Source organism: Opisthorchis viverrini, assembly GCF_000715545.1.
Source record: "Opisthorchis viverrini unplaced genomic scaffold opera_v5_311, whole genome shotgun sequence".
Taxonomy (NCBI): Eukaryota; Metazoa; Platyhelminthes; class Trematoda; order Opisthorchiida; family Opisthorchiidae; genus Opisthorchis; species Opisthorchis viverrini.
The window spans coordinates 393,428-415,031 of NW_008751968.1; the positions used below are offsets into that span (position 1 = coordinate 393,428).

Genomic DNA, 21,604 nt, shown 5'->3' on the forward strand with positions numbered 1-21,604 from the left:
TTTGATCGAAGACAATTGTCTATTTCTGTTGTACATGAATTTTCATATCAACGACAAGTCAAAACACTAAACAAATCTCATCAACAACGTGCGTTTTCTTCAAAGTGTCCTAGAAAATGTGAATTCCGTCGTTGGGCGGTACCACAAAATGAATGGTCAAGGATACATGTGGATTTTCCCAGTCCCGGTAACACAATTTTCTCACGATCGTGTACGCTTATAGCAAGTGGCCGGAGATTTTTTCATGAGGACAACGGGGACATGGTAACTGTTAACAAGTTGGGAGTAACCCTAGCCGTTTGGGCTATTCGGATAAGCTCGATACCTGGAAATGGGACTCAGTCCACTTCGTCGCAACTTACGAACTTATGTCTTGCTGAGCAGTTGGACACGGTAGAAGGCAACCCTATCACCAACAATCAAACGCCACGTGAATTGCCTGAAGGGAAATCCGCCTGCAAATACACCACCGCACTAAACGAGGCACCTTTGCATTTCTGAGGCCTCTACGTGAGAGGTGGTGTAGAATTTGAAGGCATCCGCTGGCTATTTCGCCGCCTCATGTAGTGATTCTGGTTGCTTGAAAACCTAAATTGGAAAGAAAACGTTTGAGCTACGACTGCGACAAATTCCCTGTGTGTATGCTTCAAGAAGTTCAGAGAATACAATCTCTCTAGTTTTTATAAGCCAGACACACATCACTTACATTCAAAGAGAATGGAGATTCGAAAAAATTGGCGCAATGATGTTCAAAACAATGAAAATGATTTCAGAATGCTCGAAAACTACAAGAAGTGAAATAAGGTGGACGACAGAACAGTCAGAAAAGCAAGTTGCTGATTGGATGCCGAAGCAACCAGTAAGTCCAGGAAGGCATTAGCTGAATTGTGGCCACGCCCTGCCGAGCCGAATAGCTGGATTCAAAGTCAATAATACGTTTCCTAATACTGCGATGTTACTTATATTTTTTGCACCCAAATAGTCATTCTGGATTTGCTCTGAGCTCACTTTCGAAACTAAGGCGCTGGAGCGTGGACAGTTCCTGAAATGTGAACCCCCATAAACCACGCTACTGAACGCGATCAATAATTGAGTTTCCGTGACGCGCGTGAATAAAACCTTTAACGGAAACCTGCTTCAGTCCTGGGTCGCCACATTCGTCGATTGCAGTATCGGTCGCAAAATTGTTCATGCTCTTGTCGTAATCGAGTGAGAACTATACGGTCGAGGATGTCACAAACTGGTCTGCCTTCATATCGCTGGCAGTATAAAGCGAAGTGGAACTCAATTGCTTTTACTGACGTGCTCAATTACAACTACATCTGAGAAAAGTCATAGAAACTTACAAATAATAACGTACCGATTGGTGAAAGCAGACATTCCTAACTCATCCATAGGATGCACTAAATCCGAGCTACAATTTTCGGTAGCCGGTTTTTACCGCCAGGTCGAGAAACGAATAACAAGATAAAAGCTGCTTATTTTGGAGGACCGAATAAATTTACTGTTTAATAATATGTGTATCAATGGCCGGCGTCACGGATTTTAGACCTCAGCATTTGAAAATAAATTTATCGACAAAAGTTTAGACTACAGCCTGAACTTGCATAATTGAACCTTGAAAGTGACCACCAAAACTGCAAAAAGTAAGCCATATTTAGAGCCATTTTTTGATCTGCATTTAGTCTGTCCGGCTAATCTATCGGTTGTATAATCCATCGTCATTGTATTGCGTTCTGACACATATATCCATATGGCCAAAATGGAGTCATTTCACTGAAGTGAAAACGGACCAGTTAGTTCGAGATAATTTAATGCGAACTGCCATTGGATAATATTAATTTTAGCCCCAGCAACTGTTGTGATTCCCTTACTATTCACCTGGCCACTCCTTGTGTTTTCGATCTTGTGTTGACACACATCGGTCATGATTGAAATTTATTTCAGCGATTAATCAGTGTCTCTATGTTTGCAATTGTACCCCAGTCCTGCAGATGAGGGAATAGCCGGTCGTCCTTGAACACATTGAGAGAACCGTATCCAATATGTTCTCCGTTCTTCAGAAACTCATGGCTTATTCGTCTTCCTTTTGAAATATGCCTAAAGAAGGACACTGAGAAATGAGGAACAGAAGGATTGCAAAAGTTGTGGGTTGTCCATCAGTTGACTGTCAAATAGTGTGTGCAGCGTGAAAGTTGTGTTGGAAGCCTTCCACTATCACCAGCATGGGACGCATTGTTACCGCGGAAGTTTGGGCTTCCCGTCCAGGTCAGCAACCAGGTAATACATAAACTGCACAGTCGCTCCAGTTGGTTCTTTCAAGTGAATGTAGACCTGTCAACGTGACCGTAAACCACAAGAGACGGAAATATGCAGCGTTTGCCCTGTCCGATGGGTCATGGAGGATTTCGCAGGAAGGAAAATGCAGCATACCTATTCTCAGCACCAAAACACGTATATAGCTGGCCATATCGTATAGTAGTACCATCCGACTGGAGCTTGATCGAACCAACTGCAGGAGAGGAACTCTGCCGTATGATATATTTTTTTGGCGATTCGTCCTCAGGCCTGGACAAGCTTACGTCCAGGATTCGCCGCCAGTTCAATGCCAACGTGCTTGCTCGATGAATTATTATTATCTGCGGGTAGGCATTTATACCTGTGGCATTCTCGTATTATCTTAGGTCAGAATGCTGATATCCAAGTTCGAAATTGCCCAATGCTCCTTGTACTATTTGCACCCGTTTATTCGCAAAGGAGCTATTTTGTTTTTTGCTCGTGAGTTTTCTTCCAACCCTACGCCGCCGAACCGAGCACAGTTCCTCAAATATCAGCCCTCATGAATCCAGCTAAAATAAGTGCCCAATAATTAAACTCCTTCGATTTTTCAAGTTTGAAACGATTGAATTAAAGCTTGGATGGAAATAAAATTCATATTTCGGTAGCCACATTTGTTGTAACCAAAAGTGTTGGTACTCTTTCCGTCATCGAGTGAGAATTACAACGTCGATTGGATTTCTCACTGACCTGTCCAGAGCGATGTGGAATTCTGGCGCTCTTCTCGACGTGCTCGCTGAGAACCAAATCTGAGGAATATCATAGGCAGTAACAAATATCAATGTGCATATCTGTGAAACCTGAGAGTCGGAATTCGTATAAAGCATCTTCCCGAATGCCTAATGCACAGACATCAGCTTGCCCGGTTTCGGGGCTGAGATGACTGCTTTTGATCGAAGACCCGAATACGTGTTTAGTTTACTGGTCCCAGGAGCCACGACTAACAACTACACAGCGATACAAACCGTGCGGTAGTGACACAAATTCTGTGAAATTTATTGGCACGTTGGTTTGTGGCCATATGTACCTGGAATCTGACCATTCATTGCGGAATTGTTTAGGAAATTCGCTCATCTTTTTGCAATACGAGATTACGCATGAATTTTGAAGCTTACACACCAACGAACTCGAAAGGACCATAGAAAAATTTCTACCGCTGACTGAAAGAGAACCATTCAGCGAATTCACATCAACATTTCTTCCCGAAATGAAAATTCGGCCCCCCAGATGGTCGTCCGAACACTTAACCACTGTCTGTTTCTCACACACACGGTTACGGTGCTGTCATGAAATCCGAGCCTGGTATGGAATGGACAAAGAAGGTCATTTCTCCGCAATTGTAAAATTTTTCTGCGCAGGTTGTCCGAGAGGATGTCAATATAACTTGGTACTCCAACCAGTGACAATTATTGATAAGCGTTTTCTCTCGGTAATGTTGAGAGCTGGATTAAAATACCCTGAAAAGCCCCGGGTATTTGTAAATCATAAAACCCCGATTATGCTATTTCGGTATTTACCGCTTAACTCTAATTCTTTTAGAACCTCTTGAAATAACGTATTTCTCCTATTGACAGATTTCACAACCATACTTAGGATAGATACGTTCAACTTTTTTGACAGAATGAGAAGCCTCGCGAATACTTGTTTGGTAGTCCTTCTTGGAGTTCAATACGAAAAGCTGAGAAGCACTGTGAATCCGTTTCACCCTCGCTGCAACCTATCAGTAATGCGCTTCTCATGAAACTCCAAGTAGCTTCCAAGCGAAACCCTGACAGTCCGGCTAGTAGTTTCAGTATTGAAGCATTGGAACTCGTGCGGCTGGTCATCAATCTGGTTAACTATCATTAAAACAGGATATAGCGCCACTAATCCTTCATTGACGGAATACCACTTCACGTCTTCACGTGCTGACTGGCGCTCAGAGTGATCAGTTTTCAATCCGGTGAAGTAATCCTTTCTGTGACCTGCCTATTGTCTCATATTAGTGCGGGATTTACACCCGGACTCATATTGGACGTTAACGTGTCGGTTTGCGCATTTTTCGGAAAACTCATTTTAAGCGGCATCGGTATACATATTACCAACCAAGGAACTCGCTTGATCCTCGAAAATTTACAAGTTGGTCTTTTCTGGGTGATTTTTCGTATGCAACCGTTGTAATCGCCCCCCAACTGATGTTGTAGAATGGCTACCGAAAATTCTACTTCGGAGGTTTTGCTTTGTTTTGACCTTGGGCACTCAGAAAGTCAGTGGGATGAGCTCCGATTCTTAGCTTTCACGAATCTGTATGTTGGTTCAAAGCGAGCGCGTCGAGAAAAGCACCAAAGTCCCACTTCGCTCCGGACCAAAAGTGCAGGCAAACCTCTTGACGGTATAATTCTCACTGCATGACGGCGAGAGCATCGACCAGTTTCGCAATCGATTTTGGCTTCAAGAATTCCGGCTACCCAAATCGGAAGCTTATTTCCATCCCAGCTTTCATTCACTCACACTGAGTCCAGTGATTTGGATAAAATATTGGTTCAGTACATTACCCAAGTGATCATATCCATTGAATGACAAGTCCAGAGATGAGGCTTTCTCGTTGAATCTTTGGGTGTCTTCAAGAAAGATGGACTGAGTGAAATAAATGAACATCACAATGAACTGATCATCTGAGAGAGCGATAATCTCGATTTAGCCCCAAATGCACACACAAATTTTCAAGCAATACCGCATTAAAAAGATCCTGCAAATGATTTTAACAAGTGACTGTGTTCAATGCACACAAGTTTTCAAGCAATACCGCATTAAAAAGATCCTGCAAATGATTTTAACAAGTGACTGTGTTCATTCGGATGATCGTAATCTTCTCAAATCGGTCGTAGGATTTCAAATGTTTTTGATTCTTTAGGATATGGCTCGCAATCGCTGCAGTTGCAGTCGCAATTAACTGCATAAATGCTTGAATGCGTAGATACCTGAGAAGGATTCAAGTGAGCCAGCTCCAAGTTCATTCAGTGTACTAATTCTTTATTTCCTTCACAATAAGGCGTTCAAATCAATCATGTCTCCACTTCATCGAAGTATCAATGTTCAACATTGATGTCATGCTGTCGCAGATGATGACAACTTGATGAAATTCAATGACGATGGTTGTGTTGTGGTGGGCGTGCTATTTCAGAGTTTAATGGGGTTTGGACTCTCTATTCATAAACAATACTAATGAACATGTGCACAGTGCGAAGAGGAGAAACACGTAGTACCATTCTGCATGGCAACTTAATCTGTAATTCCATCCTAAGGCGGTAATTCGTAGACGAAAGATCTACATGCCGAAGAGCCAAACTGTCTGAATTTCGAAAACTTGCAAGGTTGACTCCTGGAAATCAATTGAGAAACCATGTTATTCAGCGCTCTCTGCTTAACTGCCTGGAGGTGTATCCAGTTGCTACTTCACAATTAATCACAAGGATAAATGTATTCAGTTCCAGCATAAGACAGCCAGTTTGCGATGGTTTAAACTCCAAGACATTCTTTCAGACTATCTGGATGGAAAATGACAAGTGGGGCGCCAGTGAGACGGATTACCGGTCATTTCTTTCAGGGTATTCAAAGAGTCCTATCCTTGTATTAGTTTAAATAAAACTCACAAAGGTGAGGGTTATTTGTTGTATCCTGGAAGGAGATTCAAACTTACGCGTGCAGTCTCCTCGAAGTCGCCTTCGCACTGTCCAACTTCGCATAGAAGCCTCTGTCTCCCACCCGTAGACTCATTTGGGGATTCACAAATAACAGTTCACACCGGTTACTTTTATGAGATAACTGCTTCTGAACGAAGATTCGAAGGAACCTTAAGAGGAAGAAATCAAATCAATTGTTGTTGGATTTAGTATATGGTTGGAGCATAATCTTTTCAATCTTGAGTGACGCAATGAAGCAAAAATGACCTTTACATGGCTTTTTTCTCATAGCATAAATGTGTGCTTTGTTTGGAATAAGTCATGTCACTAAGTAAAATTTGTCCATAGTCACAGAGGTTTGTTATTCACGTCATCACCGAATTTCATTACGTCACATAAATCTGTCATCCTCGGTACAATGTATGCGTGAGAGGGGACAGAGGAAGACGTCACGCGGTGCGCAGCGGAGTAGTTTGCTCATACCACTCTAAGGCTACGCTGTTGCCACGTTGCAGCATAGTGTTTTTCCAACAAATACTTCCCCAAAATCGAATACAGGAGCATGTCTTGATGAGCCCATCCACACGTGACCATGTGATTTGAGGACTGATTGACACTATATCTAGTCCAACTGGGAGCTAATTTCCCCGCTGATCAGCGATGCTTGGCCCTACCTTTGTCTGGTGTTTCATCAGGCGCTTTAAGACGCGAAAACTAGGCCGATCTAGTGGAGGTCTTTGTCTGATAAAATGCAACCGTCCATTTAATAGAAAATTTCAAACTTCTTCGCATCCATAATATTAAAGTGAGCACAAGTAACTTCCTTTGAAGCCTTCACAAGTCTAAAGCTTCGGCGTGATTCGATACACCATGCCATTGAGTATGAACTGATGTACGATGATCCGAGCTTCCGAATTCCGATGGCAAGTTAATTTCGGGCACTTGTAAGATATCTAATCGTAAACGGGAATTAATGTTAGTAAAATAAATTTCGTCACTGCAATATCTACTCAGTAGGACTACGTGATCCATCTTACGTTCCTAATATGTTTATCACTTCAGTGCGTAACTGATGCGAATGTCAACGGGCAGCGATTGTACCCGATGCTCAACATTGTGAGTCGTACGACTACAGGCTCACTCGTCCACATTCGCTGGCAACGACTGGGAGACTGGATCTCCACAAGAAAACCAGCATAATCAATGAATTTTTGACCGGATATTATGGCAAAATACAGGAAATATACCACAGACCATCGGTTAAATGACCCGAAGAACAGATGAGACCCTAAATTACGTCATCTGAGAACCAAAAATTCTAGCACTGTTGAAGCGTTGTGAATTCGGACGCATCCGTTGGACGAGTGAAAGGTGTCAGCTTGTGCAAATCTGTACATTGGTTTCAGAAGGTGGCTACAACTACCCTGAGATGTAGTTGAAAGCGAGAGGGTCGAAAAGACACCTGAGTTCCACTTCACTCTGGACTGCTGGTGTTTAGTAAGCAAATCAGTAGGCAATGACCTCAATCGTAAAGTTCTTACCAGATCAGCAGCGTCAGCATCCGTTTGGCGACCGATTACGACGTCAACGTTTATGGCGGCTCAAATCGGAAGCGAAATTCCATCCGAACTTCTATCCATTGACCTCGCCGGAACTCCATTATTGATCGCGTTCAGTAGCGTGGTTTATGGGGGTTCACATTTCAGGAACTGTCCACGCTCCAGCGCCTTAGTTTCGAAAGTGAGCTCAGAGCAAATCCAGAATGACTATTTGGGTGCAAAAAATATAAGTAACATCGCAGTATTAGGAAACGTATTATTGACTTTGAATCCAGCTATTCGGCTCGGCAGGGCGTGGCCACAATTCAGCTAATGCCTTCCTGGACTTACTGGTTGCTTCGGCATCCAATCAGCAACTTGCTTTTCTGACTGTTCTGTCGTCCACCTTATTTCACTTCTTGTAGTTTTCGAGCATTCTGAAATCATTTTCATTGTTTTGAACATCATTGCGCCAATTTTTTCGAATCTCCATTCTCTTTGAATGTAAGTGATGTGTGTCTGGCTTATAAAAACTAGAGAGATTGTATTCTCTGAACTTCTTGAAGCATACACACAGGGAATTTGTCGCAGTCGTAGCTCAAACGTTTTCTTTCCAATTTAGGTTTTCAAGCAACCAGAATCACTACATGAGGCGGCGAAATAGCCAGCGGATGCCTTCAAATTCTACACCACCTCTCACGTAGAGGCCTCAGAAATGCAAAGGTGCCTCGTTTAGTGCGGTGGTGTATTTGCAGGCGGATTTCCCTTCAGGCAATTCACGTGGCGTTTGATTGTTGGTGATAGGGTTGCCTTCTACCGTGTCCAACTGCTCAGCAAGACATAAGTTCGTAAGTTGCGACGAAGTGGACTGAGTCCCATTTCCAGGTATCGAGCTTATCCGAATAGCCCAAACGGCTAGGGTTACTCCCAACTTGTTAACAGTTACCATGTCCCCGTTGTCCTCATGAAAAAATCTCCGGCCACTTGCTATAAGCGTACACGATCGTGAGAAAATTGTGTTACCGGGACTGGGAAAATCCACATGTATCCTTGACCATTCATTTTGTGGTACCGCCCAACGACGGAATTCACATTTTCTAGGACACTTTGAAGAAAACGCACGTTGTTGATGAGATTTGTTTAGTGTTTTGACTTGTCGTTGATATGAAATTGGACCATCACTGGTTGATTCCAGAAATATCCTCAAGCCATGCTCTTGAGCGTATTCCGATTGGTCAACAAACGACCTGCGATCAGTACAACCTCCGAGCATGAATAAAGTTTTCACCTCTTCAGAGGGTCTCATACTTGTCCTAGCAATAAAAATTACAATAAAAGTATAAAATTATAAAATGTTATGACTACTAGACTGTAAACTCATTGTTTGCTTCAAATCGTCAGCCGGCTGATGCGGTCAAACAACATCTTGATATCGATGGTAATATTGGACTACTGACGACGAGGACATATCATGATGGCTGCAGTCTCATTTGATGTCGATTGTTCTTATTTCATTAGGTTCTGCGGCAGTTAAAGTCATGGAAATGCATAGAAGAAAATTTAACTTATGGTACACCGATTGTAATGCACCAAACCCCATATGTTCCTGCAAGGACACTCCATCTTTGCATTATATCCATCAGAAATACGGGTCGAAAATGGAAATTTTTAAAGCCAAACCATAAAGGCCGTTTTAGCAGTCTAGTTGCTGTCAGATGACAAAAATGTATTAGACAATTAATTGGGATTGTGTGCGATATCTTCATAGGCGAAGAGAATTATATTCTCCACTGGAACTTCGTTCGCACGCACGACTTGATACACGTGATAAACGTCTGCCTGAATTAAAATACAAATGACTGATGAATTGAAGATGAATTGACATATAGTAGGGTAATGAGGCTATGCAAGGCAAGCAGAGTGCTTAGCATCACCCACACTTGGTGGGGTATTAGCTCTCCAAGCAGCATTCGGATGCGTTATCACTGCCCAAAATATGTGTTAGTTAACTGCGTGAAGCCTGTCAGCTAACAAATAAGATATTTGGGCGGTAAAGAGCTGAAATTAATCACCGGCAAACTGAGGCTGACTCGTGACATTTTCCGGGCTTTGCAATCCAGGTTTTATCCCTTAGCTTGGGCAATGCTCTGCCGGAAAGTCCAGGTTTATCATACGATTTATCTGTAGTGCGCATTTCTTGCTTCTCCGGAGAGACAAGAACCAGATGTCTCGCGACAATTAGCTGAAGGCTGAACCATTCGGTCACGAGCGGTTAAAAATGACGTGGTAAGCTAGCAGTTCACCCAAATTGAAAACGCGACGTGACGTGTTTTCTCAAGGAACCGTAAAACCTCAGTTTTGCTTCGGGAAGGATGAAGTGGGTTGCTTCTTGGTTCTTACTCGATTGCGCGCAGCTCTCCTACTGCACTGTTCCTTCTTGCGATATCGTCGGTCGGTTTATGAATTGAAACTGCCACGTTAACGTTCCCAAATGAAGCAAAATGTTTATCATCATCATCATCATCGGCAGCGTGACAAAAGTTTTCAACACCGATGCTTTTCTGCCGTACAACCATGATTTATTTGACAGCCTTATGGTGAAGAAAAGGTTGTACGAAAAGGGGATTTTGTAATAGCTTACCTGAATTATTCCGAGGTGCGTACACCTCCAATTATTCACTCAGGCGATCTGCATAGAAACTGACAACAACAGCGCAACTGATACCGCTTTGCATCCATAGCTCGTAGTGCCTCTAACCAGACACAGTGAAAAGCACGCGGTCCTCATCGTAAAAATCGAGTAGCACCGGCAGCACCCAATCATTTTGTGATCTCCTTCATACTCCTCCGCCAGGTCATTAACTGGCCACCTCTCTGTTTACGTCACTCTAATTTGGGCATGGAAAAGGGCACTCTCTTCGGCAAACGATGGTGGTTCATTGCCCAAGTGATCATTATTGAACCCTCCTCAAGCAAATGTGTGTCTAATTGTGGACTATGATCACCATATTGATCACATAATACACCCGTGTTCTGGGAAGCTATATCATCTACGACCTATTGCGATGAAACGAAACAACATCAAAAATTGTCCTTGTCCGCCTAACGTCAAACTTATAGCGTGACATTCAATGAACAGCAATGTAAGTGGAACAAGACTCTTAAGAAGGTTGTGCTTTTCAAATTGGGCTGGGTATTTTCCTGTTAGTAGTTTGTAGCTGCGGTGAAAGACTTATCTCTTTACCCTGGTGATATCGCAGCCCGCTTTTAACCAGGGACTACACGTTTACGACTGATCTCATGTCACAATGGCCACGAGTAGTTTCACTAACCCGGTTTTCCGAGCTGCTGTATACCGCAGAGCGTGTAAGCAAAAGCAGGCTACTGCTGAGGCCTTTCTCCCTTCCTTCTCATCCCTAAATCCGGTATACTCGATTTCCTTACCCTGATGCTCGCGACATCCACGTTTGCCTAATATCTGAGGGATCCGTTCGCCTCCTACTGCCGTCAGCTGCATTATCCGCGATCAACTGAGTCGCCACAGACTTACAAGCTCCGAAACTATTTTCATTTCGTCTGTCAATCAATAATGATTGCGTTCTAAAGCGTACTGCACAGTATGGCTGTCTAGTGAACTCGCTTTCTGTCTTATTCCGAAATGCGGATTTGAGATCCCACCACGTTTCCTGAACTGCTCTCTCGCACTGTTCTCTCGCTGCACTCGCTTGTGCATGTGCGACCCTGGTGATACGAAAGTCGCTGAGGCTGCTTGTTCTACTGGAGCCGGTGTTGTTACAAGACACCGAGGTTAATAGCTTCTCAGTGAATGGTTTAACAGCTGCATGTTTGCAACATCTTGGAGAATATTTGCGAAGCAGGCTGCCCATTCGTTTGCTATGCTTACTGTTCCGAGGAACGTGGGTCTGATTCTTTCACAGATGGATTTTACGGTGTCCCGAGCGCCTTGTTTGATGAGATACGATACAATATATTAGTGTGGCTGCCGGCAACATGGTTACACATGTACTTAGACCTAGCACTGGCACAGCTAATTCGGGTGGTAGTGAGGTGGTGGAATTGCAGGGACAACGCCATACGCACGTGGAAGTTTTTTGATGAATACGGGCGAGAGAAACTTCCAAACAACCGAAGTCGCTTCGCCGTATGGAGCTCCTTTACACAAATTAACTAACAAAACCGACAAATCACATAAATTTAAGCTATAAGTAAGCTATAAGTGGCATTCATTCTCTAGCAACTGTGTAAACCCGGATCAAACGCACTCGTAAAATGGAAGGATCAAATAACACTCAAAGAACAATCGGCATCCTGGCATAAAAGGGAACCCACATGGGTTATCAAGATATATGGGCTCAAAAGGTGTAGGAAACAAAGAGTTTTGGGAAATTCTTTCGATGCTTATGCAACAAGAGACCTTCGGAAAGCCAAGTAATCAATGCCAAGTATGAGAGATTTTTGGAAATCCAATATGTGCCTCATCGAAAAATGAACGCGATTGAACCCCGAGTATCTAACGGTGTGTTTAATTAGAACCACGACCATCCTAGTGACTATGGTTAAGACATTTATCTTGGACGATATCTCATCCACGACCATTCTCAATGAGACCAACTCGAAAAAGGACTCCAAAAGACGTCCCTGTCCGCTTAGTGTCAGTATTCTCGCTCAAATTACTTGCGAGATAGTCGCTGATTAGCCATAAAAATTCAACAAGGCTCTTGAGAATGATCTGCTTTTGAAAACAGCACGGTTACTTTGCTGTCAGATCGTTTGCAATTGCTTAGTAGATAGTTTATACGTAATGATATGCGGTGAAGGAACCGTGCGCTTATAAGTGATCCCATGTCACATCAGCCGCGATTATTGTCATCAACCCGGTTGCCTCTTCCGCTTAATACAACAGGGCAAGTAAGCAAAAAAAATCCTCCGGCTGCTGCCTCAGGCTCCCCATTCGTTCGGTATAATGGACTTCAACAACATGGTGCAAGCGATATCCACATAGGCACACTCCTATTATCTGCCGGAACGTTCACCTTCCATTGTCGACAGCTACAATATCTGGGGTTAACTAGGTCACACATTTAGAAGCTCCGAAATTATTCATCAGCGCGCCTGCTCCTTCCATTGTAGCTACAATATCTGGGGTTAACTAAACCACACATTTAGAAGCTCCGAAATTATTCATCAGCGCGCCTGCTCCACCGCTGTTTGTTCAACTGGAACTGGTATTGTTCTAGTCCTGTTCTGATCATGAAACGATGAAAGACCCTAACAAATCATGCAAAATTAAAGTAGTGTGATGGTTTTGATAGTAGTTATCGTTTTGTTGAAAATATACTTTAGAATTCGGAAGGTTCGCAAAATCATGATGGTCACTTGGCGATGTGAGATTCCTAATGTAGTATTAATCAAATTGATTTCAAGACAATTTGATTTAAATGCCTTAGTGAAAAAGTGAACTCGTCAACCCACGGAAGGCATCCGGTGACACGTCTGCCAACTTTGGTGCTGCGTCTGGTCACCTATAAGTTTACAACGGATCGGAAGCTGTAGTACGATGACTATTTTTTTGTGTGTATTCCACCAGACGTTGGGAGAATATACACTTTCATTTCTGATAAGCGCGCTTACTTCACTTACATTCAGAAGGCATGAAGATTCAAAACATCCGGAATGCCTGGAACTCACAGAGACCCTCAAATCACAAAAGTGGCGATAGAGAGGACGGAAGACAAGGCGATAAAACCAATTGCTGATTGGACGCTGAAGCAATTAATCAGTCCTACAAAGTGGTCAGTGATATGTGGCCACGCAACGCCGATCGGAAAGCCTGGATTCAAGCTCATATGCGCGATATTTCTTGTAATTTTTACACCCGCTTGTTCGCAAAATAGCCATTCCGTTATTTGCTGTGGGCCAATTTCCGACACCAAGGCGCTGGAACGGGAATGGTTACTTGCATATGAACACCCACTGAACCACGCTACTAGACGCGTCCGATAATGAAATTGCGGCGACGTAAATGAATAAAAGCTTGGATGGAAATATGCTTCAGCTTTGGGTCGCCATATTCATTAATGTCAGCATCGGTCGCACAACCGGTCCGTGCACTCGTCGTGTTCGAGTGAGAATTATACATAAGAGGGAATCGCCAGATGAACTGCGTACTTAACGCTGGCAGTCCAAAATGAATTGAACTCAAATGCTTATCTTCTTTATCTCGGTGATAACTAAAAATGAAGGAAGTCACAACCACCCACAGACACCAATGTACGTTATTAATTACCAAACCAGTCTATACAGCCAAGCCAAAATGCGCTTCATAATTATCGCATTTCACAAATATCCAGCAAGGGACAAAACCACAAATTTTCGATGATCAAACGGTTTGCTTGGCCGATGATTATATGTACGCTGATGCCCGCCATGTAGCTCACACGCACATGGATTATTGTCATAAGTAGGATCTCACTGAGCAAAACGGTATCGCGTAGTTTTTTATTCTCGCTTCGTGCCTATTTCCACTAATCTTGTCTACGAAAAGAATGTTAACTAGTATTTGACATGCATTACACGTCCAATACATACTTAACCAATATGTAGCACGCCCAAGAAAACACAACGAATTTTACTTCTTCGTCTTGGCATACTATCATCGTCATCGTCATCATCATCATCATTATCATCATCGTCATCACCACCATCATCATTATCATCTTCACCATCATCGTCATCATCGTCATCATCATCATCGGCGACAGAATGAATTCTGTTTTAAACACTGATACTTCGTTGCGTTTCAACCATGATTTATTTGAAAGCCATATTGTGTAAAAGGGAATACAGTTGGATAGTGAGGGGACTTGGTACTAGCTAACTGCAATCATTATCAATGCCTACACCTCCGAACATTCATTCGGGCAACCTGGATACAGACTCACATGCCATAGAGTGCAGCATTTTCAAATCGAATTGGTTTCGAAAATATTTTAAGTAATCTACCATTTTTTCCATTGGGCATTGGTCAAGTATCACACCTTCCACAAAAGATGTCTGCTAGAGAAATCGGCCGTGTTCTGCCATTGGTTACCCGCAATAGAATATTGTTCCCTCGAAATTTATACACAAATCTGTGACATCCGGGCCATCTTCCAAAATCTAGACACATATGTCGGCAAAGCGGCGTGCCCGCGAAACTCACACAGAATGTGTCACGCTACCGTACAGATTGTTTCGCAGTATAGCCGAGGAACGTGACCTTTCAGGGGCAACTTAACTAAGACGCCCTTTTGGTCCTCGCTCAAGAGCAGTTTTCTCAGAACCAAAACTGGTGCAAACCAGTGTGTGGATCCACAACGGAATAAATACTTAGTGGGTTTTCCGAGAGAGAGACCTGAATGAAAGAAATTGTGATGGTAAGAAAGAGACTTCGCGAAGTCTGCACATGTAGGTGCGAATCTCCTTTCAGCATACAGCAGATGACAGCAAATGTGTCACCCTACCGTACGGGGTGTTCCGCTGTATAACCCAAGAACTTGGCCACTAGGAGCAGCTAACCTTAGACGCCTCTATGTATTCGATCGAAACAGTTGTCCCACACCAAAACTGGTGCCACAAGACAATTAACAAATGAGTTTTTTCGGTTGTGCAACAGATAACTCAATCGAAGAAATAGTGATGGTAAAAAAGAGACTTCGATAAGAGTGTGCATGTCGGTGTGAATCTCCTCCCAGCATCCAGCAAATAACTCTCACCACAGCATGGTGGTATCGTATTTCGTTACAAACACTAGTGTTGATCTGCAAATATTGAGAAAATGGATGAATCACATGACGTCCGACAGTAATTATTCAAGATATCCACCCACTCACTCATGGTTAATAGTTTATAGTGGCTTAGTTGGTGTTATGATAAATCCAAGTCAAGAGACGAGGCCCCCTAATATAAAATTATAGTTCCTTCAGGAAGGCGACCGGAAATTTATCAAATGAATACCACCAAGTAGTCCAGCACGCGGATGAGCGGTAACCATGACCAATTTCCTCATGCACAACAAAACACTTCCCCGGAACATAGGATGGAACAGACGAAAATTTTGTAAAGATATTTATGAACTGCCGGATTTTATTCGGATCCACAAAATCTTTCTAGACGGATGCAGAATTTTGTGTCTTTTTGAAAGTAATTTAAGACTCTGCATGAAATTCCCGCCATTCCATGTCGTTGTTCTCTCTGCATACTATACAAATTTATGAAGCTTTGTTGCTTCCAGAGACACTTTTAAGATGTTCTGAGTTCCTTGTTGCCGAATATGTGAATGCAAGTTAGGTAGACCTAACGCTGCCCCGGCCCATTTAGGCGCGTCCAAGGTCGGAGTCAAAATGCAGAAACAACGCCGAGCGCCCGTGATAGCTGCGTGCCGAAGACGGGTGGGAGTTACTCCAAATACACAGTACTTTAGCATACCAAGTAGCGTAGAATTATTTGCCCAAGTTACTCAACAATTCAGGTGGTCTCGCATCACATCTGTTCAGCGTAACACCTGATGTCGCTGCGAGGTGAGTGGACTTTGTTGTGATTTCTGTGACCTGGTTTCTACAGCTAGTTACTCTAGACTAGGGTAGTGCGAAGTTCAGGAGAGGTTCTCTAATACGATCAAGCTACAGAGCAAAGTTAGCCTCATTAGTGAAGGATTGCAAACCATCGAAATCCAAGGAAGTCTTTTGCCCTTTTGCTAGAAAATACCTCCTACTCACAAGCTGTGATTTCACCTAAAATAATTCAACATTAAACTGGGTGATACTGTCGGCTTCTGATTACTGTGAATGACGCTTTGCATCTTGGTGAAATCATAGTTTAATAGGTCCTCAGAATCGACCCCATCGAGAGCGAAGTATCATAGAACGACAGTGAAATACAATCAAAAAGGAACACAGGCCACGAAATGTGTGTCGTGATATGCGTCACGAAATGTGTCATGAGTTGGAAGACACACATTTGAATACCGTTGGTCTAAATTTCCACTTTGAAAACGCTTTCGCATAGGATTTAGGAAAACTCTCGGGCTTCAAACCAATGCAAAACAAAATGGAACCTACTTGATATCGATAAATTTTTCAGGTGTTCGAAGCAGCGACAAGAACGACTCAGTTCTTTGATGGCTTCTTGTTAAATATCGATGACAAATTGTGGACATTGGCGGTTCCAGCCATGAAACATGGACGATGCAGAACACGAATTCTATAAGAGGCGGACAAAGACGCATCACAGCTGGCCAAGTTCAAACCTAATGTGTCTGGAACTTTATACTGTGCGCATCCTGCAAATCGACCTCTGCCTAACGAATGTATGGCTACATTGTGAAAAATCTATCCACTAGAAATCGATTAGGTCTACGGTACAAAGTTTACGCATACTAGGGCCTGATGGGAGATTTTGTTCACCTTGTTCAATGACTGAACATTTTGGCAAAGTTCTCTCTTCAACGTGTGCACACTGATCACTTGTGGTTTTCCCTAGGACACGCGGATCACTTCAATCACCGTCTTTGTGCTCCAGACTGAGCAACAAACAGTCTGCGAATGGTTTCACGTAGCTTCACACGGCTTCATGTGTACTTTTACTGGTACATGAGGATATTGTTTTGGTTGTTTGTTTTAGAAAAAACAGTGGAAACGTGTATTCGGCAAATTTTTGTGTTTCATTAGGCCAGCTGAAAATTTGGCAAATTACACGCACTCAAAGTTGGGGACTTCTCAAATGCTGGGTTGGTACTCAATGCGTAAGTCGATGGTTTCATCGCCTCCTGTTAATCCATCTTTGCCTTGTACATATGAGGCGATTTTGCGAATAGTATGTTCACCATAAATCTAATAGACCTGCGGTACAATGTTTATATTAACCCGGCTATGAGCATCGATTCTGATCAACTTGTTCAATGACTGATCATTCGGGCAATGTCCTTCCAACAAGCTTCATAAGTACTTCTGCTGAAAACATTCGTATTAAAAATCATAGTCAAAATGTGTACCCGGCAAACCCGTGTCATAACCTACAACTTGCCAAATCAATCCTCCTCAATGGGAACTTTTCAAAAGCTGAGCATTTAATATTTGTGCCAATCGATGGTTTCATGGCGTTTCTGGTTGACTTTAGATAGTGTTCTGAATGTTACGCAAGGCATTCAACCAAGGAGTTTACCTTTCTCCATGGTTTATTTTACGTCAAAATAATGTCATTGAATGGGCTCCTCCAAAGCAGTAGGAGTTTGGTCTGGAATCTCACCACTTTCTGCAGGCACTTTTCAAATGTCCAAGACACAGATGAGCCTAGTCAGATGTCCTTTTATTCCATTGTGATCAGGAAGCGATGATACGTTCCTTTAAGCTATACAAGCTGAATGTACTACAAATGTTTCAGTAGCGGTTCTCGTTTTGATGAAAATAAACTTAAGAATTCAGAACATGATATCCAGTTGGGTTTGTGATCACCAGGAAGTGACTTGACTCAGAGTGTTTTCAAGAAATATTTGATTTTAACTAATTGGTGCAAAAGGTGAACTCGTCAACCACCAGAAAGTACCCGCGGACTATTTAGCTGCCCCTAGTCCTGCTGCTGGTTTCCCGCAAGACCAAAGCGGGACGGAAATTCTAAAAAATTACCGCGACAAATTTGCTGTGTGGCACAGAGGATACAACCTCTCTATTTTTGCTAGGCTCGAACCACTTCACTTCCATTTAGGGAGGATGAAGACACAAGGAATCTGGTGCAAGTAAGGTCACATACATGAAAATTATTCCGAAATGCCTGAAACCTTGCTAAGGACCTCGAACCCTATCAAATTCCCAACAGAAGAGAAGTCAGAAAAGCCAGGAGAGCTAGTTGACGATTGAACGCTGGAGCAATCAATCAGGTCAGCGAAAGCTGGCAAGGATCACAACGCCAATCCGAAATCCTGGATTTGAGGTCAAAAGTGCCTCATGTTCACTGAGAATTTCGCGCTGCGGCGGAGGCCGTCCCTGGAATATTAACGCCACAAAAAACGCTACTAGACACGTTGCAAAAATGAGTTTATGGTAACCAGAATATATCGCCACCACAAATCTAATTGGTCTGCGGTAGAAAGTTTACGGTGAATAGGGTATGAACATCCATTCTGATCAACGTGTTCAATGACTGGGAAAGTTCAATTAGAGTCTTTGTCAAATCAGTGAAGCGAGTGCATACCGCCGAGTCAAGATGTGCTAAGTACCATCGCATCTGACGAATCTCCAGGAAGCGTCAAACATTTAACATGCCGAAGGCAAAACTGTTTGCTTGCCCGATAAAATGTATGCCAATGCCCTCCGTGTCGCTCCCACCTCAAAGAATTTTGACCCTCAGCAACTGGCAAATGTTTTGTGTGCCGTTTACACCTCCGTAATTGAACCTTGGGAAGTGTTGTCTTAACTGCCGAAACTATGCCATATTAGTAGCCATTTTGTTGACCTGCATACCACCAGTCCGGTTATCCTTTTGTATTTGCAATCCACGGTCATTGGATTGTGTTTTGAAACTTATAAGAATACTACTAAAGTAGTTATACCACTAAAGTAAAAGCAAAAATCTGATCAATACAGGCGAGATAATTTAACGCTAATTGCAGTAACATGGAATTACAGTTTTAGCCTTCAGCAACTATTGTGATTCCCTTGCTGTTCATCTGGTCTCCAATGGTGAGCCCGATCTTGTGCTTGCAAAGCTCGGTCAGGATCAAAACTTACTCTAAGATTTACTCGTCGTCTTTATTTCAAACAAAGTTCGCACTTGTATCCCAGCCATGCAAACGAGCAAATAACCAATCATCCATGACTTCTTTGGAAGACCCGTATTCAATATACGACCCTTTCTACCGAAACTCATGGTTTGAAAATGGGGAGTCTAAGCGTACCAGCATGGGAAGCGGAATGTGAATGTCTACTGGAATATTTGAAATCCAACTGTGGGGCTTGACACACGGATCAGCCACCAGGTGATAAATAAACTGTACGGTCACCTGCGTTGGCAATGTCTCGAAATATCTCCAATGCTTGGACCGGCCAAATAAAACGATTACGACAGGTGACTGTAACAACATGTGTTCTCTCTCCAACTTCTCTGAAATACTTCAATTTGCGTAGCGGTATTCACTTAAGTTAAGCTGTCCAGATCTCGCAGCAGTAGGGATGAAGGTAAACAACTGAATGTCAAGATGATTAAAGTGCATTTTTCATATTTGGAACAAAATATTCTTTGCAAGTTCATCCGCACCAGCGTTTTAAGTTGCAGTCGCCATTTTCCGAGGGAGGCACAAGGGTTTAGCAATCACCGGGTTTATCAAACCTAGACAGGATCAGTCGAGATCTGGAGACTGATTTTGAGACACGGCCAGTAATATCTAGCCTGGAGCAATCAATTATCGTGATCTCCTAAGCAGCTTTCCACGCCGACGAAATCTGTCGACAAAGGGATGATATATGAAACATGTCTACCAGTTGTGCAATTTTGTAGATATATTTCTGAGTAAACTTGTTAACTAGGGAAATCACTCTTCGACTGTCTATTTATTGTGTAATTCTCGTTGGTGTATTCCTGAGCAAATTAATTAACTAGAGTAAGAATATTTCGACAACTAGTCTCATTTGCACACGAATTCCTTTCTGAAGGGTGACTCAAATGAATCTTTCATTATTATGGTTTTCTTCAACGGAATATGAAACATAAATTTGACGGGAACTCAGGAAGTGTGCCAACCAACAACATGCAGAGGAAAATTCACTGCGTCTGCATCGCGTCCCCTGAGTATTTCAGCCTTGTTTCTTCTTTCCAATCAATGGGTAAACTGCTCGTATCATCCTTCAGTGTAATCTTTGAAATCCATTGAAATGGCTTAAACGACTCAGATCAAGTCACCGTCTTCCGCGACCTGACTTTCCCACGTTTCAATCATGTCATATGCTTAATAAACTGCCCACAAACCGTGCACTTGACATAGATAATCCCTATGAAGCGGCATTTATATGCCGTTGCGCTAAATAGTTGAGTCGCGATACAGTGCGCTTGTAATGTACGAAATACCCCTTATTAACAATCGAATTCCTACGACCTTGACAATTCTTCGGCCTTGGTAATACTGAGTTGTTGCATCCAGGTTAAGACTGAAAATTTATTGCCGATCCACTCATCTATTATCAAGACGTTTTCCAGTGAGTGAATAAAACGAGCCGTTGACCTTCCTTCAAAGTGGCCCAGACTCCGTCATAATCCACGTAACTGTGAGCTAACTCGAGAAGAACCCTAATCACCTTGCTCGACAAGGCCTAACAAATAAGTTGTAGTTTTTATAGTAGAATCTCGGACCAAGTTATACACTGCCAATACGTCCTACAGATTCCGAATAATTTTCAATGTTCACAGTTCCACTTGTAAATCTGGTATAGCTGTATGTGGTAACTAATTCTTAATGGAAGTCATGTTATTTTTCCGGACCAGTTGTCTGACATTTGGGGAAAACAAGTGATTCAGCACGTCACCAGCGTCACCGTCATCACCATCCAAGTCAGCGGAGACCCGTTGTTCGCCAATGGTGGTTCGCTGGCGTACAATGGGTTTATACGTATACGCTTTATGGGTGAAGGAAATAAAACGTCTGAACCGGTAAGGGGTTCACTTCCAGACTACTAGAGACATAACGTGGCTTCCGGACACTCATCCACACAATCTGGATGGAAACCGAGAAGAGAAACACCAACGACATGGAATGGCGGGAATTTCATGCAGAGTCTTAAATTACTTTCAAAAAGACACAAAATTCTGCATCCGTCTAGAAAGATTTTGTGGATCCGAATAAAATCCGGCAGTTCATAAATATCTTTACAAAATTTTCGTCTGTTCCATCCTATGTTCCGGGGAAGTGTTTTGTTGTGCATGAGGAAATTGGTCATGGTTACCGCTCATCCGCGTGCTGGACTACTTGGTGGTATTCATTTGATAAATTTCCGGTCGCCTTCCTGAAGGAACTATAATTTT

At 42.8% G+C, this 21,604-nt stretch overlaps 1 protein-coding gene across 1 annotated transcript in view; it reads right to left on the reverse strand.

The window, feature by feature from the left end:
* Positions 1–9,274: 9,274 nt before the first annotated feature.
* T265_09857 (hypothetical protein) overlaps positions 9,275–21,604 on the reverse strand; it is a gene marked incomplete at both ends in the record, with an annotated part of 33,565 nt that continues 21,235 nt past the window's right edge. The window contains one exon of the mRNA XM_009176055.1: positions 9,275–9,376. Coding sequence (XP_009174319.1) covers positions 9,275–9,376 — 102 coding nt within the window. The remainder of the gene's footprint in view (positions 9,377–21,604) is intronic.